The 20,122-nt window shown below is 39.1% G+C and overlaps 1 protein-coding gene across 1 annotated transcript; it reads left to right on the forward strand.

The window, feature by feature from the left end:
• The first annotated feature begins 1,285 nt into the window (after nucleotides 1-1,285).
• Nucleotides 1,286-14,513, forward strand: Fdh (alcohol dehydrogenase class-3 Fdh). The gene is made up of 8 exons (XM_080271144.1): nucleotides 1,286-1,333; nucleotides 6,917-7,018; nucleotides 7,627-7,768; nucleotides 8,638-8,858; nucleotides 9,909-9,995; nucleotides 10,565-10,694; nucleotides 11,562-11,828; nucleotides 13,356-14,513. Exons 1-8 carry the CDS (start codon nucleotides 1,313-1,315, stop codon nucleotides 13,517-13,519), a joined length of 1,134 nt encoding a protein of 377 aa, XP_080127270.1. The 5' UTR covers nucleotides 1,286-1,312; the 3' UTR covers nucleotides 13,520-14,513.
• Nucleotides 14,514-20,122: the final 5,609 nt, after the last annotated feature.

Consider the following 20,122-nt stretch of genomic DNA (forward strand, 5'->3'; position numbering starts at 1 on the left):
CATCTGAGAAGTGAACCCGGTGGACTGCAGGCTGAAGGTGGACTGCAGGCTAAATGTGCCCTCCTCCTGCAGCCCACCATCCTCCTTCTGGGGGATAGGGAGGTAGTTGAGGGACGTTTGTATAGCCGGGCAGCGAAGCACCTCATATCAGTGCCACCACACGAAGGCGCCTCTCTCTAGCGCCAGTTCATTCTCAATAGTAATTCCCTAACACTCCTTCCTTAGCTATTCATTTTGGGATATGGCTGGTTAATATCCTTTTTGTATGTTATTTATGCAGAATATGGCGATACTGGAAGATTTATGAAACGGAAGAAGACAGTAAGGTGTAATAAAAATAAATCGCTACGAGAAGGTGTTGGGGAGCCTCCATACCCTACGAGAAGTCATAATATTATATAAGAACGGATGCTGTCAGGGGTAAATGTCAAGACAGGCACTTCTAACAATCTGTTTTCTGTTTTTAGTGCTGACCTTTGTACATATGGCTGAAAACAATTATATATGTAACAGAGGCCCGTCTCCTTTGTGCCTTTGGAGATTTCGTTCTTATCTCTTCCTTACCTATTTTGCTTATTTTATCTTCTTTTGAATATAATTTCCTATTTCGTATTACTGTTCTTCTTATCGTTCTTTTTTGCATAATACATCTTAACATCCGTTACTTCGTCCCTCTTCCTCACTCTTTCTTCCTACCTTCCTCACGCCCTATCTTTCCCTCTCCTCTTCTTCCCCCACCCTCCCTTTTTCCCTCTCCCCTTTGCCTCTTATCCTCTCCCATTCTTCCACTCATCCTCTCCCATTCTCTCTCTCATCCTCTCCCTTCCTTTCTCCCTCTCCTTTCCAATCTTCCTCTCCAGTCTGTTTTATATGTTAGATTTGATCCCGCCGGACGCGTCTTTTGCTAGCGACAATGTTTAGCTTTAAACTCTAAGGAATGTGAGGATTGTTTTGAGAATATTGCACTGCTTTAGCAATATCTTAGAATTTTTAGTATCTTCTAGTGATTTTTTGGTTGATTTTTGTATTTCGGTGATATAGTAGCGACATTCAATAGTAAGTTTAGCGATATTGGTGATTTGGAGGCCAACACCCCTGGCCAATTTAAACTCGGCTCCTCAAAAATATGCCACCGATATTATACGTATTAATAATATGCCTGTAAACAAAGGTATATTTGAGATTATGAGGTTGCCTGATGCTATCTCGACCACATTTGCCCACCATTAACTTATCTATTTCTTATCAGCGACCGAATGTACGTAGGTCCGAACCATGTGTCGATCTCTTGTCTACTTAAGAGGCAGCTGGCATGGCGTCAACTAAAGGCCAGGTGTGTTTTTTATAGTTTTTTGTGCCTTAAAACGTATGTAACTGTGATTACTCAAGTCCATTTGGTGTAGTAAGTGTAAATGGTGCGGCCCGAGGCAGTTTTAAGGATAATCATTGTATATTGTATCTTAAATTAGTGATATAATTTGTTGCCATGGCCGGTGGTTGGGGGATGCGGTTGTCAAGGCCGTATTAATACACTCGTGGTAGGGATCAAATGGCACTTACCCCGGCAAATATTTATTCTCATTAATAGTCTGTAGCATAAAGAGTTGCTAATATGTATATGTCTTTGAAGAAACCATGAAATCTGATGTTAATTATGTCTGCTGTTTACATAAGACTCTCCAAGCATCTTTTGTCAGTCGATGTATTTAATTTTATCTTGTTGTGGTGCTGTGGTGTTTTATTTCAATTAATGCCAGATTCTATTCAGCTGAGTGAGTCATAGTGTGAAATCTGGTACATGTATATTAAAAGCATGGAGGTTTATGAAGGCCAGAGAAAATGCATGGTTGAAGAAGCTGTAAAACACGAGGCAATTATTGTAAAATGTGAAAATTAAATATGATGGGCGAACCAGTTTTGATATGTGTTGGCTGATATTTAAAGTCCAAAAAACTTTAAACCCATTCCCAATTTAGCCAAAGTTGCCATGGATATCATTAGAGTTGGCTTGTTCATTAACTAACCATTCCCATATTTTGACCCTTAAAACTTGACTGGGATAATCATTCTCAGTTTTGTGGACTTATGACAGTGTTGGCACAGATTTTCAGTGTAATTATATACATGTATTTATATTCGTTTGTTTCCACTACTCAAATTTCCAGTTTTTGAGGCTTCCCTCGGTCATTACATGTCCTGTGTTGCTATTTTTTTTTTTTTTTTTTTTTTTTTTTACAGATGTTTGAAGCTAAAGCAATATTTACTAAGATTTGTAACTAAAAGGGTAAATGTTGATTATCCTGTACCATGTTTAATCAGGAAAAAATGCAGTGCAGGAAATTCGGGGTTGTTGGGACTTAAGACTAATATGAAAATAGGGGAAAATGTTACAGCATTTTATTTTCCACACCTCTTTCCATGTTCATTTTGTCTGATATTATATTTTTTTAAATTCTTAAACCCATTCATAGGATGGCATCCTCTTGTTTATTCTTCCTACTGCCAAATTATTTTATTCAGATTAGGAGAAGCTTTTCAGACTTTAAAGGTTAGGTATAGCCTTCATAAACCCATTTACTGCCAGAGGTATCACCGATGAAGAGCGTACACATGGAGGTGCTGTGCACCTTGGAAGCAGCAACTATAGTGTCCACCCAGGAACCAAACCTCTTATTTCCCTGCACCTAGCTGTGGGAAGGACACTGGTCCGACCCTGGTAAGGAACTGCTTGTAAGATGGCCCCAAAGAAGCAGCTGCCTACCTGTGGTCGGTGGGTCTGCGTGACCTAAGAGACCAGGGTTAAGCAACAGCTACAACTACCAAAGGGTCTCATGTGGTAAACGAACCCATCTTGTGGTAACAGGAATGAGACTAAAGTTGATAACTGGATTCAAGATAAGTTTGTAAGTGTTCATTTCCCCATCTAGTTGCTCTCAGCCAGGCAGTGGATACAGTAAACAGTGAGTCCTTATGATATGTAATGGATGTGCCGAAAATATACCGGTACACTTTTTACAGTTAGTACTGGAAGGCTGGGGATATTGGTGAATCAGCAGGAAAGGTTGTGGAATTTTAATCAGGGAATCTTTTTCTAATATTCTCCAAATTTCATTGTAAAGAAGGGTAACCAATAGCAAAGACTTACTGTATACAGTATTAATTTTTTATTAGTTCATCTCATTTTCTCCCCCCAGATGTTATTTCCATTAGCAGAGGAGACAACATTTCTTCATAAGTCATACTTTTACTTGTTTCACCCTGGTAGCTATTCTCTGGTATGGTATTTTATATGACCATAACATTTTATGGCCCTAAACTGTACAGGCTACATCAGTTGCTTCTTAAATACTTGCATTCCACGGTTAAGAAAAAAAAAAAAAAGTAACATTTCGAGATTTTAAGTACAAAGAAAAATTAAACATTATCTGAGCCTTGGAGCTTGAAACTATCTACATCTATTTTGTTAACTTTTAAAAGCAGAATTTCATTATTCTTCCATTGATAGTTTGAAATTTTTTACATAGCTAACCAGTACAGGAAGCCTTCATAGTAAGGTATGTGTTCTGCATATCTGAAATTCTTCTAAGTAATTGGTATAGTAAACTGGGAAAACTGGCAAGTCAGCTGCATACATGTAGTATTGAAACTAGTATGCATTTATATGAAATATACTCTGGACTCTACATAAAAGAATATGAAGAGGAACAACCTGTACAGTACCGTAGATCCTTAAATAAAAAATCAGAATGTTTGCTTCATTTGTTTTGTTTATAAAGGCTCCAACATTGCTTGCATGCATCGGCCTTGGTCACCTAATGGCAGCTCTACATGCTGCTCGATCTCTGGCAGCCCCCTTATTCAGTTCCTTATTGCTGAGGTCACACTCTATGACCTCATCCCAGGTCCTTTTTGACCGGCCTCCCACAGCCTTACCCCCAGCATTCACATTTCTCACTTTCTGCACCCAGTAATCATCCCCTGTGTCTTGTGCATTCTGTTCTTGCTAAAACCAGGCAATTTTAGTCAGCTTTGGAAAGGCCTCACTGATAGAAGGGGTTAGTGAAGGATGTATCTTATTGTCACCTTTGCTTTAATAGTGTAGGCTTTATTTAAGGAAAAAAAAACACACACACACACACACACACAAAGGATGTATCTTATTGTCACCTTTGCTTTAATAGTGTAGGCTATATTTAAGGAAACACACACACACACACACACACACACACACACACACACACACACACACACACACACACAGGAGCTAGCTTGTTTTTTTATTCTGGGGATGAATGGATAGGTACTGATTGTGTTATTTTGAAAAACCTGTAATTATGACAGCTATTTGCTAGTGAAACATATCCCATCATAGCCTTTTCTAGAGACTTGCCAAAAGTTTTATTATGAGGTTTACATCATCACTCATTCCACTAAATAAATACAGTATAACCCGATTGCGGCCATCTTCCCCTTTGTTCTCTTTCTCACCTAAGAATGAGGTTAAGTAGGATTCAGAAACTCGGAAAGATAGAGTACGGTGAGAAAGCTATCAGTAACATGCAGAGCGAAATGCTGTTTATTGATTTCCTTTCTCTGCATCTTTCTTGAACTTTGAACTGCTCAGCAAAGAACCATTCACTAAACAGCAAGCAGCACAAGATTAGCCATATACCATACGAAATGCTGTACTGTCCGCTTTTAATTGCATAATTCCCCTCTCCATAACCCTCGATCTCCCTTCTGACCCCAATAATACTGTCACTAAGTTTACTAACCTTAATGTTGACAGAAGCAGCTGGAGGAACAGTCCATATGGTTTTTCATAATTTACTTGTATTTTGTTTTCCATTTATATAAATGTGATGATAATAGTCATCTCAGTAATTCACTTGAAAAACCAGATTTGATTGCATGTTTTTGTCTATAAATGTCATTTTAAATCACTGTCACCACCGAGTACACTGTCTTATGTCTTTCCTCCACCACTTCCAGCAGCCAACTGGTCAGCGAACCATTTTCTGAGGTAAACCAAACCCTTGAAGCATCAGAACTGAACCATTTGTTTCAGCACTGAACCACCCATTGAAACATTTGACACAGTAAGCTACTTTGCTACAGCACAGTAAAATAAAGCCTCAGCACTCATCTCCATATGTAATGAACAGCTTTGGGGATATTGCATCGTATGGTACATATTTTATTTTAATAGTAGTGTATTCATGTTAGGTAGTTGTTACATGGATACTCTTGGTAAAAAAAAAAAGGGGGGGGAGGGGGACTTTTGGCTTAAGGATATTGCCCTGCATGGCATTGATCAGTGACCAGCTATTAAATAATAAAAATGAGAAGAAAAATCACACACTCTTCCCTCACTCCAGCACTGACGTTGAACCACTCGCCTACACATCCATCTTCCTTTATAAATAACTCTTAAGATAAACTCTGACATTAAGCAATTTCTCTACATACCATACATGCTTAGCACCTTCCGTTGTCCCTTCCTGCTCTAGTAGTCATAAGCTTTTTTCCAGATACATTGATGCCATATGTATTTTACAATTCTCACCAGTACTGCACTCTTTATATACTTTCTTCACCTTCTGCCATACTTCACATCTAGTGGTCACATCCCTTACCACTCTAAGATCAACCGTGTTCACCTGCTATTTAGATTTTCACCTTACCTACTCTGTCATAACATACATAGATTGGTACAGTTAGGGATAAAAGTTTACCCTACTGTTTCACTGCATTTGTTTTGCCTTCCTTACTCCATCATATTTTATTCATATAATAGTACAGTTAGGGACAAGAGTTTGCTTACTGGTCCAGTTCTGTTGTGTCTGCCTCCCACTTGCTGCATATCTGTCACTTTCCTCCCTGATGCATCATGTCAAAGAGAATTATTTTTGGGTGGAGGAAGATACAGTACAGTACTTAGCTTAGGAGCATTAGCGAGCAGAGGAACATGAGTTGTAGAGGAGGTGAATTACTAGAGGAACTTTTGTCTCCAGTGTGGCTTATGATTGCTTTCACCTGAGCTCTTTTCTTGCATCCACCCCTCCACATCCTCCCAAGCTTTCTTGCTAGTCAACAGGTAGCCTATAGCATCACACACAACCTTAGCATTTATGTGTGCACTTTACATATGTTTAGTATCCTTTTGTTCTCAGCTACATCCTCCACAAGCTTTCATTCAAATTCACATGTCGTTCAGTTGTATCTCAGCTTTTCTACTGTTCTCTTTTTGGTGTTCAGTGATAGTCAAAGTAAATTAATAAAACCTGCTACTAGGTCTAAGGGCTTAATAGCATGAAAAAATACAATGTGACATAACCTGCAGTTGCAATACAGTATCCAGTATATATATAGTACATTAATTCATTGTTGTATAAGGTCCATATGTAGTGCTCATCTTGCACCTTGTCTGGAAGTTCTTGTGTGTTATGAGGATGGCTCAGTAAGGATTATCAATGTCTGTCCTGAGAGTGTTATATGAGCCTAAGAATGTTGAAACCAGTAGGCTACCATTAATACTGTCATGGTATGGACAACTGGTAGGCTGCTCCATGTAACCCTGGATGATTTTATGCAGCTGAGAACAGATCATAGGAGCCTGGGAATTAATCCACATCAATTCAGTTATGTATTCTTGCTTTTACTACATAGTTTTATTCGTATGTCTCTGGGAGTGAAGTGGTTAGTGAAGATTTTATCTGACTTTCAGAGTTTGAAGGATCTCCCATTTTCGAAGTAAAAATAACAGCATAAAGAATAAAGCAAAAAAGTAATCAGATAGAATAGGCTATTAGCCAAAAATAACCTCAAAAAGTAAAAAGACTGATAAATAATAAGGGTTACCGTATACCTGTACTCTTTATTTTTAGGTTATACTGTATACTGCTGTTTTTTCCAGGTTATCACTTGTCAGGCGGCTGTGGCGTGGGAGAGCAAGAAGCCTCTGAGTATTGAAGAAATTCAGGTGGCTCCCCCAAAAGCTGGAGAAGTTCGCATCAAGGTACTGTATGTTACAATGCCAGTATTAAGTTTTTATACTGGTTCTTCGTATATTAAGTATGAGATGAGTTTTAAAATATAGTATCAGAATTATTATTATTATTTTTTTTTTTTTTATAAACAGTTGCTTTAGTACTTGAAATTAGAGAGAAAATGGCCAGTTAATTTAATAGGTAGCATTGGAACTATATACAGTAACTTTTCTTTAATTTACTTAGGTCTGAATAGCAAGAAAGGTTGTCAGGAAATGCTACATAATAAGAGTTGAGCTGCTGTAGGATCCAGAAAAAAGATGAGTACAAAGTGGAAGAACTACCATGAGCATACCCAGACTGCTTTTACTCAAACCTTGCCTAAAATTGCCACCTCTCCATCTTGATTGCTTATTTGTAATACTAAATTAATACCAGAATATGATGTCAGTTATGAAGAAGTGTCGTGGAAAGAATGTAGAGCCATAGCATTGTCCTTCTCTCCCAGTGATCTTTGTGAAATAAAGCCGCAGAAGAATGAAAATATGGACAAAGTTAGTGCAAATGATCTATAGTGAAATTCTGTTGGAGAAAATGCAGAAGTGGGAGAATCAGCCTGGGATGATATTAATTACAGGTGATTGCCACGGGAGTCTGCCACACAGATGCATACACTCTGGACGGCCATGACACTGAGGGGAACTTCCCGGTAGTGCTGGGACATGAGGGTGGCGGCATTGTGGAGAGCGTTGGGCCGGGGGTTACCTCTGTTCAGGAAGGTGAGTTTGGGTCAGAATCATCATCGTTGATGTCGTCATTACTGTTGTCATTGTTATTGTCCTTATCGTCATTGTCATCATTGTTGTCATTATCATCGTAATACAACCTCAAGGGGCTGTTTCCGGGGTGGGGCATGAGGGTGGCAGTATTGTGGAGACTGTGAAACCAGGAGTTAGTTCTCTTAAGGAAGGTGAGGCGAATTGGGGTTCAGGAACATCCATCTGCCTGTCGATCTGGCTGTGTTATCAAGAGCCAGCTGCTTTAATTCTGGAAGGAGTAACTTTGAACAAAACTGCTCCTTGTTGGTGTGTCCTCCTCAGTCAGACAGCCTTCCCTTCATCTCACACCACCCTGTCCCCCCACATCATCCTCAGTCTCCCTTTCACTCATTTCCCCACCACCTCACTTACATCATCATCATCATCATCATACAAGCTTGAGGGACTGTTTCAGCTAGTGCTGGGTCATGAAGATGGTGGCATTTTGGAGAACGTTCAACTAGGGGTTACGTCCATCAAGGACGGGAGAATGATATGGAAATCATTGTTATCATCTTCAACACAGCATCATCATCATTACTGTCATTATAGGGTGGATCAGAAATGAGATCTATTATTCTCCTTACCTTGATGATGTCTTTAAAATTTAATTTTGTTTGCATTCTTCCCTGCTAGGAGGATGGCCCTACAAGGGTCGTTGCTTGCCTGCAGGTGTTGGTTCTGCTCAGATAGGTAGATCAGGGTTACTATACAAAATCTATAAGGGGGCTTTCATAACCAGAAGAAAAATTGTCTACCAGCACCAGAAACAAACAACAAAAACATTACCTTACTGAAGAAGTTAATTTTGCGCACTCTTGTCCCCACAGGAGATCACGTGATTCCCCTCTACATCCCCCAGTGCTACGAGTGCAAGTTCTGCAAGTCGCCCAAAACCAACTTGTGCCAGAAGGTCCGAGTGACGCAGGGCAAGGGTGTGATGCCTGATGGTACAACACGCTTCACATGCAAGGGCAAGGAACTCTATCACTACATGGGATGTTCTACTTTCTCTCAGTACACTGTTGTGGCTGAAATATCTGTGACAAAGGTTAGATATTTCTCTGATCCTCTCTCTCTCTCTCTCTCTCTCTCTCTCTCTCCACCCACCCACCATATCACTTCATTGGCTGCTCCACCTTCTTTCAGTATACAGTTGTGACAAAGATCTGTATAACAAAAGTTAGACATTGCACTTTTCACATATTAGCTGAGGTTCACAGACAGGCTTGTGATCATGCAGTAATAATACCTGGCTATTGATTGGTGAATCCATCCATCATCCAATCCTACATTGCCCCATGAGGAGCGTAGGAGCCCAGGGATAGGCAGTTGGTCCTGACATTTAAGATGAGAGTGACCAGCCTCACTCATCCCTGAGTGGCATTACGTGAGCAATAAACCCCAACCATCTCTTGGATATAAACCTTCACCGGCTCAATCCGATTGGAGCACAATAATTACCCACTAAACCACCAGGCCCCAAAATTTGGTTATATGGTTACCACCCAGCGTAGTAAATAGTTTCCTGGTGTACAGGAAACCATTTGGCATGTCACTCAGTGTAGAGTCACCCATAGGCAGAAGGAAGAGGAAGAATGAGGGAATGAAAGACAGAAGAGGGAGTGTAAAGTCACCCGTAGGCAGAAGGACGAGGAAAGAAAGATAGAAGAAGACAAAAGGAAAGAAGGATGGAGGAGAGGACAGGGCAGACACCCGAGAGCAGCACTACATTGAGTGAGTGGATTGGTGAATACATACAATAAATGCACATTAAAACTTATACCTTTCTTGGCTTTGTTATTTGCTGTCAGTTCCTTAGTAAACCACTGAAATATTACCAGTTAAAAGTTTTTCATAGCTGCAAAGCCGATATGGTAGTTCCCCCCAATTTACAGTAGCAGTTGTATGTAAAGACTGATTGTTAAGAACACATTCCTCACTAGTGACAAAGACTGCCCCTTACATTACATTACCTTTAAAGAGCATGGAGTGTGCTAGCTTGTGTAGGCCTTTTCACCTGATGGCACTTATATGTTGTAAAATATGTTGCACAGACTACTCTGTTGTTGCATACATTACTCTTGTATGAATCTTGCAGGTGAATCCGGCAGCTCCATTGGACAAAGTGTGCCTGATTGGGTGTGGCATCAGCACAGGTTATGGAGCTGCCATCAACACTGCCAAGGTATGGTAAATACATCTCAAAAATTTATCGGTACATTTGTGCATCAGGGGACAAACATTAAAACTCAGCAATGCCAAGTTAAATATAAATACAGTATACAGTACCTTATATATACCTGGAGTTGATGGTGCACCTTCATATCCATTTAGCCATGTATTTTTAGTTGTCCTGTTAACATCACAATAAACTTGGCATTGGGTGAGTAGCTACAGGATTTCCAGTCTGCTGTATGATTTTGTTTTTGCCATGTGGTAATGTTTTTCAGCATTTTATCCATTTAAATACTAGAGGAGGAGAGGGAGACCAAGAATGAGACTGAGGGATAGTGTAGAGAGAGAGTAGGGAGGGGGGCATAAGGTGAGCGACTGGTTTGTGGCTACCCCTTATGGGATGGAGGCATCTGGCAGTAGATAAACAGCAGCAGTACCAGCACAGATAATTACAACTCACAGTGTATAGTAACTTCACTCTAATGTAACCTGTAACACCACAACACACCTCATGCATCTCTGTCTCACAATACAACTCAGAAACGGTCCAGTATGTCCTCATTGTAATCCGTGCAACAGGTGGAGCCAGGGTCAACATGTGCCGTGTTTGGACTGGGTGCAGTGGGTCTTTCAGCAGTTATGGGTTGCCGTGCACGTGGGGCCAAGCGCATCATTGGCATTGACCTGAACCCTGCTAAGTTTGAACCTGGTGAGTGAAGGAGGATGGAGCTCCAGGATTTGGAGTATTTTACGACTTGTTATATGTTACTTTTCGTGTGTGTGTTTGTGTTTTCTCTCTGGCTGTTAATTCCTCAGGAAATTACAGTATAATTACCTTTCAGTTTCTGTAATATGTATAAAGTTAAAATTGTCAATTCCCCCCACTTATTAACACCATATGTATTGAAAGAGTTACTGTATAGTTTGGAATACATCCCTGACTTGCACCATATCAGTGACCACTCGTATTAAAATCAACCACTCCTATGTTACAGTACCCTTTTTGGAATGTAGGGGCCAGAGATGCAAAAGACCATCCCTCATCCCCCACCTTTACCACCTTACAAGAGGTGTTGGTGGAACTTAAAGGGGTAAAATGGGTTAGTGTGCTTTTTATTCCAGATTTCTTACAGTTACCAGTTCTTCCTTCCAGCCAGACACTTAAGATGCACCATGTTTGTGATCCCGAAGGACCTTTCCAGTTCCATACAAAAAGTCGTGGTGGAGCTGACTGAAGTTGGCTTTGAGTATACCTTCTGAGTGACCTTACTTTTGGGTTGATGGTTTCCTTGGCTTTGAGTATACCTTCTGAGTGACTATACGTTTGGGTTGACGGTTTCCCATGTGTTTGATCTTGGAGGTGGCAGGAGACTCTTCTATAAAGTATCGCCCCCAGGAGATGTCGGCTGGCTTTCAACCCGTAAATGTACGGCTTTTGACTGTGGTTGTGTAGCATTGGGGCTCTGCATTTCAGAAGGGACAAAATTGGTTTGGCTGTTACCATTTACCCTTTCACCAGGATGCTTTTAATTGTAGCCAACATCTCCATGTGTCTGATGCCTTGATTTCCATGCAGCCAGACAGTTTGGATGCACTGAGTTCATCAACCCCAAGGACCATTCCCGCCCAATCCAAGAGGTTTTGGTGGAGATGACTGATGGTGGGTGTGACTACACCTTTGAGTGCATCGGCAATGTGGATGTGATGCGGGCTGCCTTGGAGGCCTGCCATAAGGGTTGGGGTGAGAGTGTGATCATTGGTGTGGCTGCTTCGGGGAAGGAGATATCCACTAGGCCATTCCAGCTAATCACTGGGCGTGTGTGGAAGGGCTCCGCTTTTGGAGGTGAGTTGAGACCAATTTAAATGTATTCTTAACATCAGACAATTTGAGTTTGATGGGATTGTAAGTTCATCCCAAGAATATCTTTTTTTATATTAGGCTTGCTGACACCAGACGGTTTGATTTGGCTTTGATATAAAGTTCATTGAAGAGCTTGGCTTTTGATGGTAAATTAGGACGTTGATTTTTATTTTTATCTTCCTAACACTAGTTGACTGGGTGTAGTAGGAAGTTTGTTCCTTCAGTCCAAGGACTTTTTTTCCAATTTATTCTTACAAACACCTTTTGCCTATTTAAGGGTGGGTTGAGATAGGGTCCAGAAAATGAAGAAAGGGAAAGTACAAAGAAGAAGTATCAACAGCATGTCCAGTGAAATAAGCCACTCAAGTCACTCACATGGCACTCATACCCTCATAATCCTGGCTCTCACCGTATAGATCTCCCCCCCCCCCCTCTTTTTTTTTTTTTTTTCCAGATCTTATTTAGATGAGGAGAGACTCTTTTTAGATGAAGGAATTAAATGTCCAGGGGGGGGGGAGATCTGAAAGTCAGCTGATGTTAAAAAAACATTAGTCCCTTTGTGCACTGTGACCAACATCCATCATCATTAATTTATTGTAATGTATATCTTTACACATTCCCTGCATATATATATATATATATATATATCATCATCAGCATCATCAGTACCTCCTTTCCCACCCAAGGGCAAGGTGAGGGCTAGCAATGTCCAGACAGCACAAACTTGCCCAATCCAATAGGCCACACTTCAATTCACTCATCATTCAAGCCCCTGGAATCCTGGCTGTACCAGATACATAAAAAATATTCACCACATTCTGCAGCTTCACATAAATGTATCTGATTGAGTCAGACTGGATGCTGCCTTGCTCACAAGGGGTGCCAAAATCCCTGATCATGCACTTCTTCGCACAACATTCATCCAGCCAGCTCAATCTCTTGTCAGGCCCCTAGCCTCACCGACCTCCAAACCTCTCTTCCTCAGACACTCATCTACCATATCTCTTCACCTACTCCTTGGCCTACCTTGCCTCCTCCCTCCTTCAAATTTGCTCAGGTATACCTTTCTCACCACTCTGTTGTTGTCTGTTCTTTCCACATGACCATACCATCTCAGGATACTCTCTTCGATTCTGGTGTCCACCGACTTCCTCACTCCACATCTTTCACGAATTACATTATTTCGTATCCTATTCACCCTCTGTACTCCACATAGATTCCTCAGCAGTCCCATCTCCACTGCTATTACTCTTGACTTTTCATTTTCATGCCACACCATAGTCTCACACCCATATATTAAAGCTGGCACAATACTCCCTCATGTAAGCCTCTTGCAGCTGCAACATATATATATATATATATATATATATATATATATATATATATATATATATATATATATATATACAGTATATATATATATATATATATATATATATAAAGTTTTTTTTGCACATTGCAGTGTTTGCTGTGGTTATCTATACAGGCAAAACAACTTTTATCTTGCAGGCTGGAAATCACGTGACAGTGTCCCCAAACTGGTAGAGGACTACATGAACAAGAAGATGATGGTGGATGAATTTGTGACCTTCACCAAACCAATGAGAGAGATTAATGAAGCCTTTGACCTTATGCACCAAGGCAAGGCTCTTCGTTCTGTGGTCATGCTTTAATTGTTATTTGGGACAGCTTTGTGTCTGCTGTGTAGACACTTGTTTTTTTTTTTCTTTCTTTCCTTTTTCTTAGTTACATATACCATATAAGATCATGTACCTTATACATTTTGTCTTCTAAGTATTACATTGCTGATGAATAAAGACCTTTTCTTCACTTGAAGTTGGTTGTTATTCTTGTATAAGTGTGTTTTGAGGTTAATTTCTCTTGTTATTGAATTACTGATTCCCTGCATTTTCTTCACTTAAACTCAGAAGTAAATGTTTATTGTGTTTTAACTCATAAATCATTAGCTTAAAAAGGAAAAAAAAATAAAAATAAATGGGGACTGACTGTACACTCTCACCTGTTACAGTAGCCATACACACACTTGGCATGATCTGCATGAGAATACAGTTTAGTTTATTTCTCTTAATATGCAGCCATTCCTTTTCTTCAGGCATGAAGCACACAAATATAAGTACTCCTTTTTCCTTTGTTTCATAGCATCTGCCAGTGTAAAGGTGATGAAACTTAGAAATATTGTACTGCACAGTACTGTACTTCAAAAAATGTTCAGGATACTACTGTAATGGCTAATACCAAAAACTTTTGCATGTTGCTAGAATTACAAATACTGTGTACTTCATGTCACCACCTATAGACTTTCATTTTTACATTTTTTACATAGTTAAACAAACTACAGCAACCCACTTTTCTTGTAAAGTGAACCAACAGTAGTTTTTTTTTTATGTGATAGATGAACCAGGTGCTGCACAAGTACAAACAGTAGTTCAGATGATTACTAGGTCAAAAACTATGCATATTTCAGTACATGATGATGATGATGCACTTATTAGTTGTTGCTCCACATAAGCAAGGACAATGGCTCAATATAAGCAAGGATGACGTGGTGCATGTTGTGTATCAAAAAGAAATTGTTATTGTATTTAACATCGTCCTGACCTTTTTCCCACATTTAGCTGAGACTATACAGTTATGATAAAAGAAAAAGGTTTAAACCAATAACTCAGTATCCAAGGGTCACTGAAACAACCTATTTTTTTGTGAAGATACTTAAGGAGGATAATTGTCAGGTTCTTAGTTCCTTATCTTATACAGATTTCATTTTCTACACATCTCTTTAATTATAGCCATGGTTTCAGGACCATGGTGAAAGGAGCATTATGTATTTAAAAGTACTGTACTGTATATTAAACAGAGGTTCATGTATATTTTTTGAAAAAGTTGTTTGAAAGATGTTTGGTCACAGTTCAAAAAATTATTTTTGGGTAATAATGTAGCAGAGCAATTGGAATTAAAATATTCATGTGGCACTTGATTTGTGTCATTTCATCTGTTTTCTTCCCTACCTTTGCTGAATCATAGGTAAGTAATATGTCAGATAATAAGGAAAAAGTAGTTTATTTGACAATAACCTAGTGTATTGTAGTAGGTACATTTTGTAGGAATGATATATATGAATGGAGACAACAGGAAGAAAATGAAAACTTCATGATCAGCTTGAAGGGTTAACCCCAAAACAGGTATCTGTGTTGCCAGATGAAACTGTCTTTTGAAATAATCATGGTTTTATGCTTGGAACTTAACTTACTACTTAAATTACACTATTATTTATTTATATATACACATACAATCTTGTCAAAAGTGAAATTGCCATTAAATACTCATTACTGAAACTGGGGATCCAAGGAAAGTTTATGAAAAAGAATGTTACTAGGGAGGTTTATTGACAGTAAGAAACATTTTATATTTCTAAGTTTTCACCAATATATTCTTTTCTTTAGGAACATGGCCTCCATTACTGCCAAACTAATGAGGGAAAATTTAGTACATGGAGGAGTTTGAAAGTGGATGTAGATCAAATGGAATATTAGCCCCAGCAATATGATAAATGCTTTTTACTCATTTATTCTTGCTGTCTCCTGATTATTTTATTCAGCCCTGGGGAGACCTCAAGTAACGAAGAGGTTAATGAAGACGATATATAAATTCTCCAGTTCCAGGTATCTATTCTAAGCTTTATAAAACTGTCTGGCATTAATAATAATAATGCTTTTGTTTCTCAAAGTATAGCAAGAATAAAGTAAAAATGCCATAACCAATTAGACTGAAGAGGTTAAAAAAGAAAAGTGAGGGTAACCAAAGTACTGTACAGAATGTGGTTTTGGATTTAAGAAACTCCAACCATAAGAAGAAAACTAATCCCTGTCATATGCAAAAAGTCCAATACCATTTAAAGTACAGTATAATACTGCACTGGATATTTTGGTTTCAGAACAATCAATAATAATTTTTTGCAGCATTTGAAATATAACATAATTAGATATTCCATAGTTTCAGAAATGGGTGTGCACACTTAACCTGTTGCCTACAACATGCCTTTCACTGGGCAATGTAGCTTCCAGAATCTTGCCTAATTTTTCAGATTTTCTGTATTTCCTTATAGCACAGAGTGCATGTTTACGCTTGATTAGGGGTCATACATGAGCAGAGTCAACCTTTGTTGTACACACGAACACGAACAGCCGGAGAGAGAGGACGTCCAAGGCATCGCTCCTGACCTTGAGTAGTTTCAGGAATTTTGTCTGTCCTGTCTCCTAGGGTCTTTCTTTAAATTTAAAATAATGAAAGTTGGTAGACTACCAAAAATGTAAAGATTTGTTGGCAATAGTATACATGAATGTTTGTGGCTTATTGGTAACAGCTGTTTAGGTACTTGATCGGTACGTTAAAGATGGCCGAAAATGTAAACAATGAGGGAATGGAATTTCAAGGATTTGATGCTAATACTAATGTCATGGACCTAGTGAAAACATTAATTATGAGGATTAGTGAACTCGAAAAAAAAGTAGAGAATCTAGTGATAAAGGATGTGTCAGGAAAAACGGAAACCACCATACAGAGTCTAATCCAGTCCAACGAAACAGCCAATGAAGAGATTAAGAATTTGAAGCGGGAAAATGTTGAACTGAGGAGGAAACTTGAAGAGAGTACTAATAAAACGGAGAAGGTGAGTAATGTACTAGAAGAACACAAGGCAAAGTGGGCACACGTAGAGGAAGAACAGAAAGAAGTGGTCAGCTTAAGAGAGATCATCCAGGAAGAAAGGGAAATGAACAAGAAAGAAATGGAAGAAAATGTAGTGAAAATACTGAAGAAAAAGAGAAAATAGTGAGAGAAACTGTAGAAAGGAACAGATGTGTGATAGTATTTGGAAACAGGGAAGAGGAAGAAAGGTTAGGTTCGCAAGACTCGAGAGAGTCCCGAACATGGTGAGAGGAATATTAGGCTAGATTGACCCCGAAGGACACAAGTGGGTAAAAGAAATTGAGGAAGTAAGGAGGATAGGGCCTTATAAGAAAGGGAAACAAGACCAATGAGAGTCAAGTTTACATCAGAAAGTGTAATAAATGAGATACTTAAAGTGACCTGGAAATTAAGCAAAGAGGCGGGGGATGGAAAATATTATAATAAGAAAAGATCTGAATGAAGAAGAAAGAGAAGCTTTAAAATCATTAAAGGAAGAAGTAAAGGAAAAAAATGATAAGAGGACAGAGGAAGAACGTAATACTTTTTTTGGAGAGTATTGGATATAAAAGTAAGGAAATGGTATTTAAGGAAATAGAAGTGAAGGAAATTAGGGGGATGGTTGTGAAAGATCAGAAGTTGAGGAAGTGGTACGGACAGAGAGTAGGAGAGAAGAGGGTATTAATAATGTCAAAAATAATTTGAAGGTGATATATACTAATGTTGATGGTTTCATATCGACAAGGATCAAATTAATGATTTCTTGAGAGAACATGAACCTGATGTCATGTGCTTTGTAGAGACCAAATTAAGAAGATATTGATGTTCATTTGGGAGATGGTAAATACAAACTGTGGAGAAAAGACAGAAAAGAAAAAAGGGAGGAGGAGTGATGATAGCAGTGAAGAACAACATAAATGTAGATACTGTGGAAATGGGAGAAGGCAGGGCTGAAGTGATATATATGAAATTAGAAACTGGAGAGAATGTTAAGAGAGATATGGCGGTAGTGTATGTTCCCCCAAAGACGAGAGCATGGAAGGATGACGAATACCATGAGATGTCGTCAGATATGGCTAGCTACTTGCAAAAAATAATTGAGAAAAGCAATAATATAATTTTGGTGGGTGACTTTAATTGTAAAGAGGTGAACTGGGAGGAATGGTACTCGGGAGGCGGCGAGGATTCGTGGGGTACTATGTTATTAAATATAATAATGAATAATGTGATGACGCAGTGGGTCAAAGAAGAGACACGGTTTCGAGGTGAGGACACACCAGCAAGGTTAGATTTACTGTTCACCAAAGAACCTGATGTAATAGAATCATTGGAATATCTCTGTCCTTTGGGAAAAAGTGATCACGTGGTCATTGAGTTCCAGATGTTAATAGGAAACGTCGAGCCAAAGAGACGAGCTTCATAGACAGGGAAGATACAACTTTGGCAAAGCAAATTTTACAGGATTGAGAAACTTTTTTGAAAATGCGGATTGGAGAAAATTCAGAGAAACAAGAGAGATACAGAGGAAGTGGGATATCTTTCTAGACCTCTATAATTTGGGAGTGGAAAAATTTGTACCAAGAGTAAGAGGGAAAGAAAACAGGAAAAAAGGAGTGGTTTAATAGAAGGTGTATGATAGCCAAAAAAGAGAGAGATAAGGCGTGGAACAATTGGAGAAAGAGAGGTAACGACAGAACAAAGGAAAAATATAAAAGAACAAGAAACGAATACACAAGAATACGTAGGGAAGAAGAAAGGAATTTTGAAAAAGGTATAATTGACAAATGCAAGGATGAACCCAAACTGTTTTATAGATTTGTTAATGGCAAACTGAAACAAAAGGAAGGAATCACCAAGCTGAAAGTAGATGGAGAGGTCTTTAATGATGCGGCAATGCAAGCAGAAATAATGAACAAACGTTTCCAGTCAGTTTTCACTAAAGAAAAGGAGCTTGTGGAAGGGGAGGGAGTGATTAGAAATGTTCCGGTGATGAAAGATATAAAAGTGGAGGTGCAGGAAGTGTATAAATTACTGGAAACTCAAGATGTAAGGAAAGCCCCAGGACCTGATGGAATTTCTAATTGGGTACTGAAGGAATGCAGAGAACAACTGGCGGATAAAATTCACAGCTTAATTGTATGCTCACTGGAAGAGGGAAAAGTGCCAAAAGAATGGAAGAGGGCAAATGTGGTACCAATTTACAAGGGAGGAAACAGGGAAGAACCCCTGAATTATAGACCAGTGTCTCTAACCAGCATGGTCGCAAAATTGTGTGAGAGAATCCTGAAAGACAGATGGATAAAATATCTGGAAGAGATGAATATTTTGGCTGAATGTCAGTTTGGATTCAGAAGTGGAAGGTCATGAGTTTCAAACTTGTTGAGCTTTTACTCAAGAGCGATTGATGCGGTACAGGAGAGAGATGGTTGGGTGGATTGTGTGTACTTAGACTTAGAGAAGGCCTTTGACAAGGTACCTCATAAGAGACTAATGTGGAAACTAGAATATATAGGAGGACTAAAGGGGAAAACTTCTGGAATGGATGAGAGACTTTTGAGAGACAGACAAATGAGGACAGTAATAAAGGAAAAGATGTCTGGATGGAGGGAAGTAACAAAGTGGAGTCCTCAAGGCTCAGTGTTGGCGCCAGTAATGTTCCTGATTTATGTAAATGATATGGTAGATGGAGTGAACAGTTATGCGAGGTCTGTTTGCTGATGATGTAAAGATCTTGAGGAAGATAGAGGTTGAGGAGGATTGTAAAATACTGCAGGAGGATTTGGATAGGATACACAATTGGAGCCGGACGTGGGAAATGAAATTTAATGTAAAGAAATGTAAAATATTGGAAATGGGTAAAAGTACCAGGAGACCATCACTGAATTATTTTTTGGGTAATGAATTAATCACAAAAAGGAGAGAAGAGAAAGATTTGGGAGTGCTGGTCCAAGATAGTTTGTCACCAGAAAAGCACATTAACAAGATAGTTGGAGAGACTTATAAGCTCTTGACTAACATAAGAGTAGCATTTCATTATATGGATGAGGAAATGATGAAAAAATTGATAGTGGCCATGATCCGCCCCAGGTTAGAATATGCAGCGGTAGTGTGGTCCCCACACAAAAAGAAAGATATAAACAAGATTGAGAGAATACAAAGAACAGCAACCAAGATGGTCCCCAGTCTGACAGACCTGTCATACAGAGAGGCTGGAAAAACTGGATTTGCCTTCGTTAGAGGAAAGGAGAAAGAGGGGAGACATGATTGCGGTGTTCAGGACCATGGTGGGAGTAGATAAAATTGACAAAGAAGATCTGTTTGTATGGGATAAGAGAGCAACAAGAGGACATGGAATGAAATTGAAAAAGTCAAGCTGTTTGAAGGATATCAAGAAATATAGCTTTCCTTACAGAAGTATAGACTTATGGAATAGCCTGGACAAAGAGATCGTCCAGTCTAAAAACATAAACGAGTTTAAAGTTAAATTCGACTTATTGAGAAACAGCGACGGAAACCCACGAGCATAGTACATTCCGTGTATATCACAATTAGGTATATTCTTAAATATTTGG

Source organism: Coenobita brevimanus, chromosome 44 (assembly GCF_032717465.1).
Source record: "Coenobita brevimanus isolate Jiangsu-jjx chromosome 44, ASM3271746v2, whole genome shotgun sequence".
Lineage (NCBI taxonomy): Eukaryota > Metazoa > Arthropoda > Malacostraca > Decapoda > Coenobitidae > Coenobita > Coenobita brevimanus.

Coding starts and splice junctions, on each gene's coding strand:
- Fdh (XM_080271144.1), top strand. CDS start 1,313: ATGGCGTCAACTAAAGGCCAG. Junction 1,334..6,916: donor TGGCGTCAACTAAAGGCCAG/GTGTGTTTTTTA, acceptor TGTTTTTTCCAG/GTTATCACTTGTCAGGCGGC. Junction 7,019..7,626: donor CTGGAGAAGTTCGCATCAAG/GTACTGTATGTT, acceptor TATTAATTACAG/GTGATTGCCACGGGAGTCTG.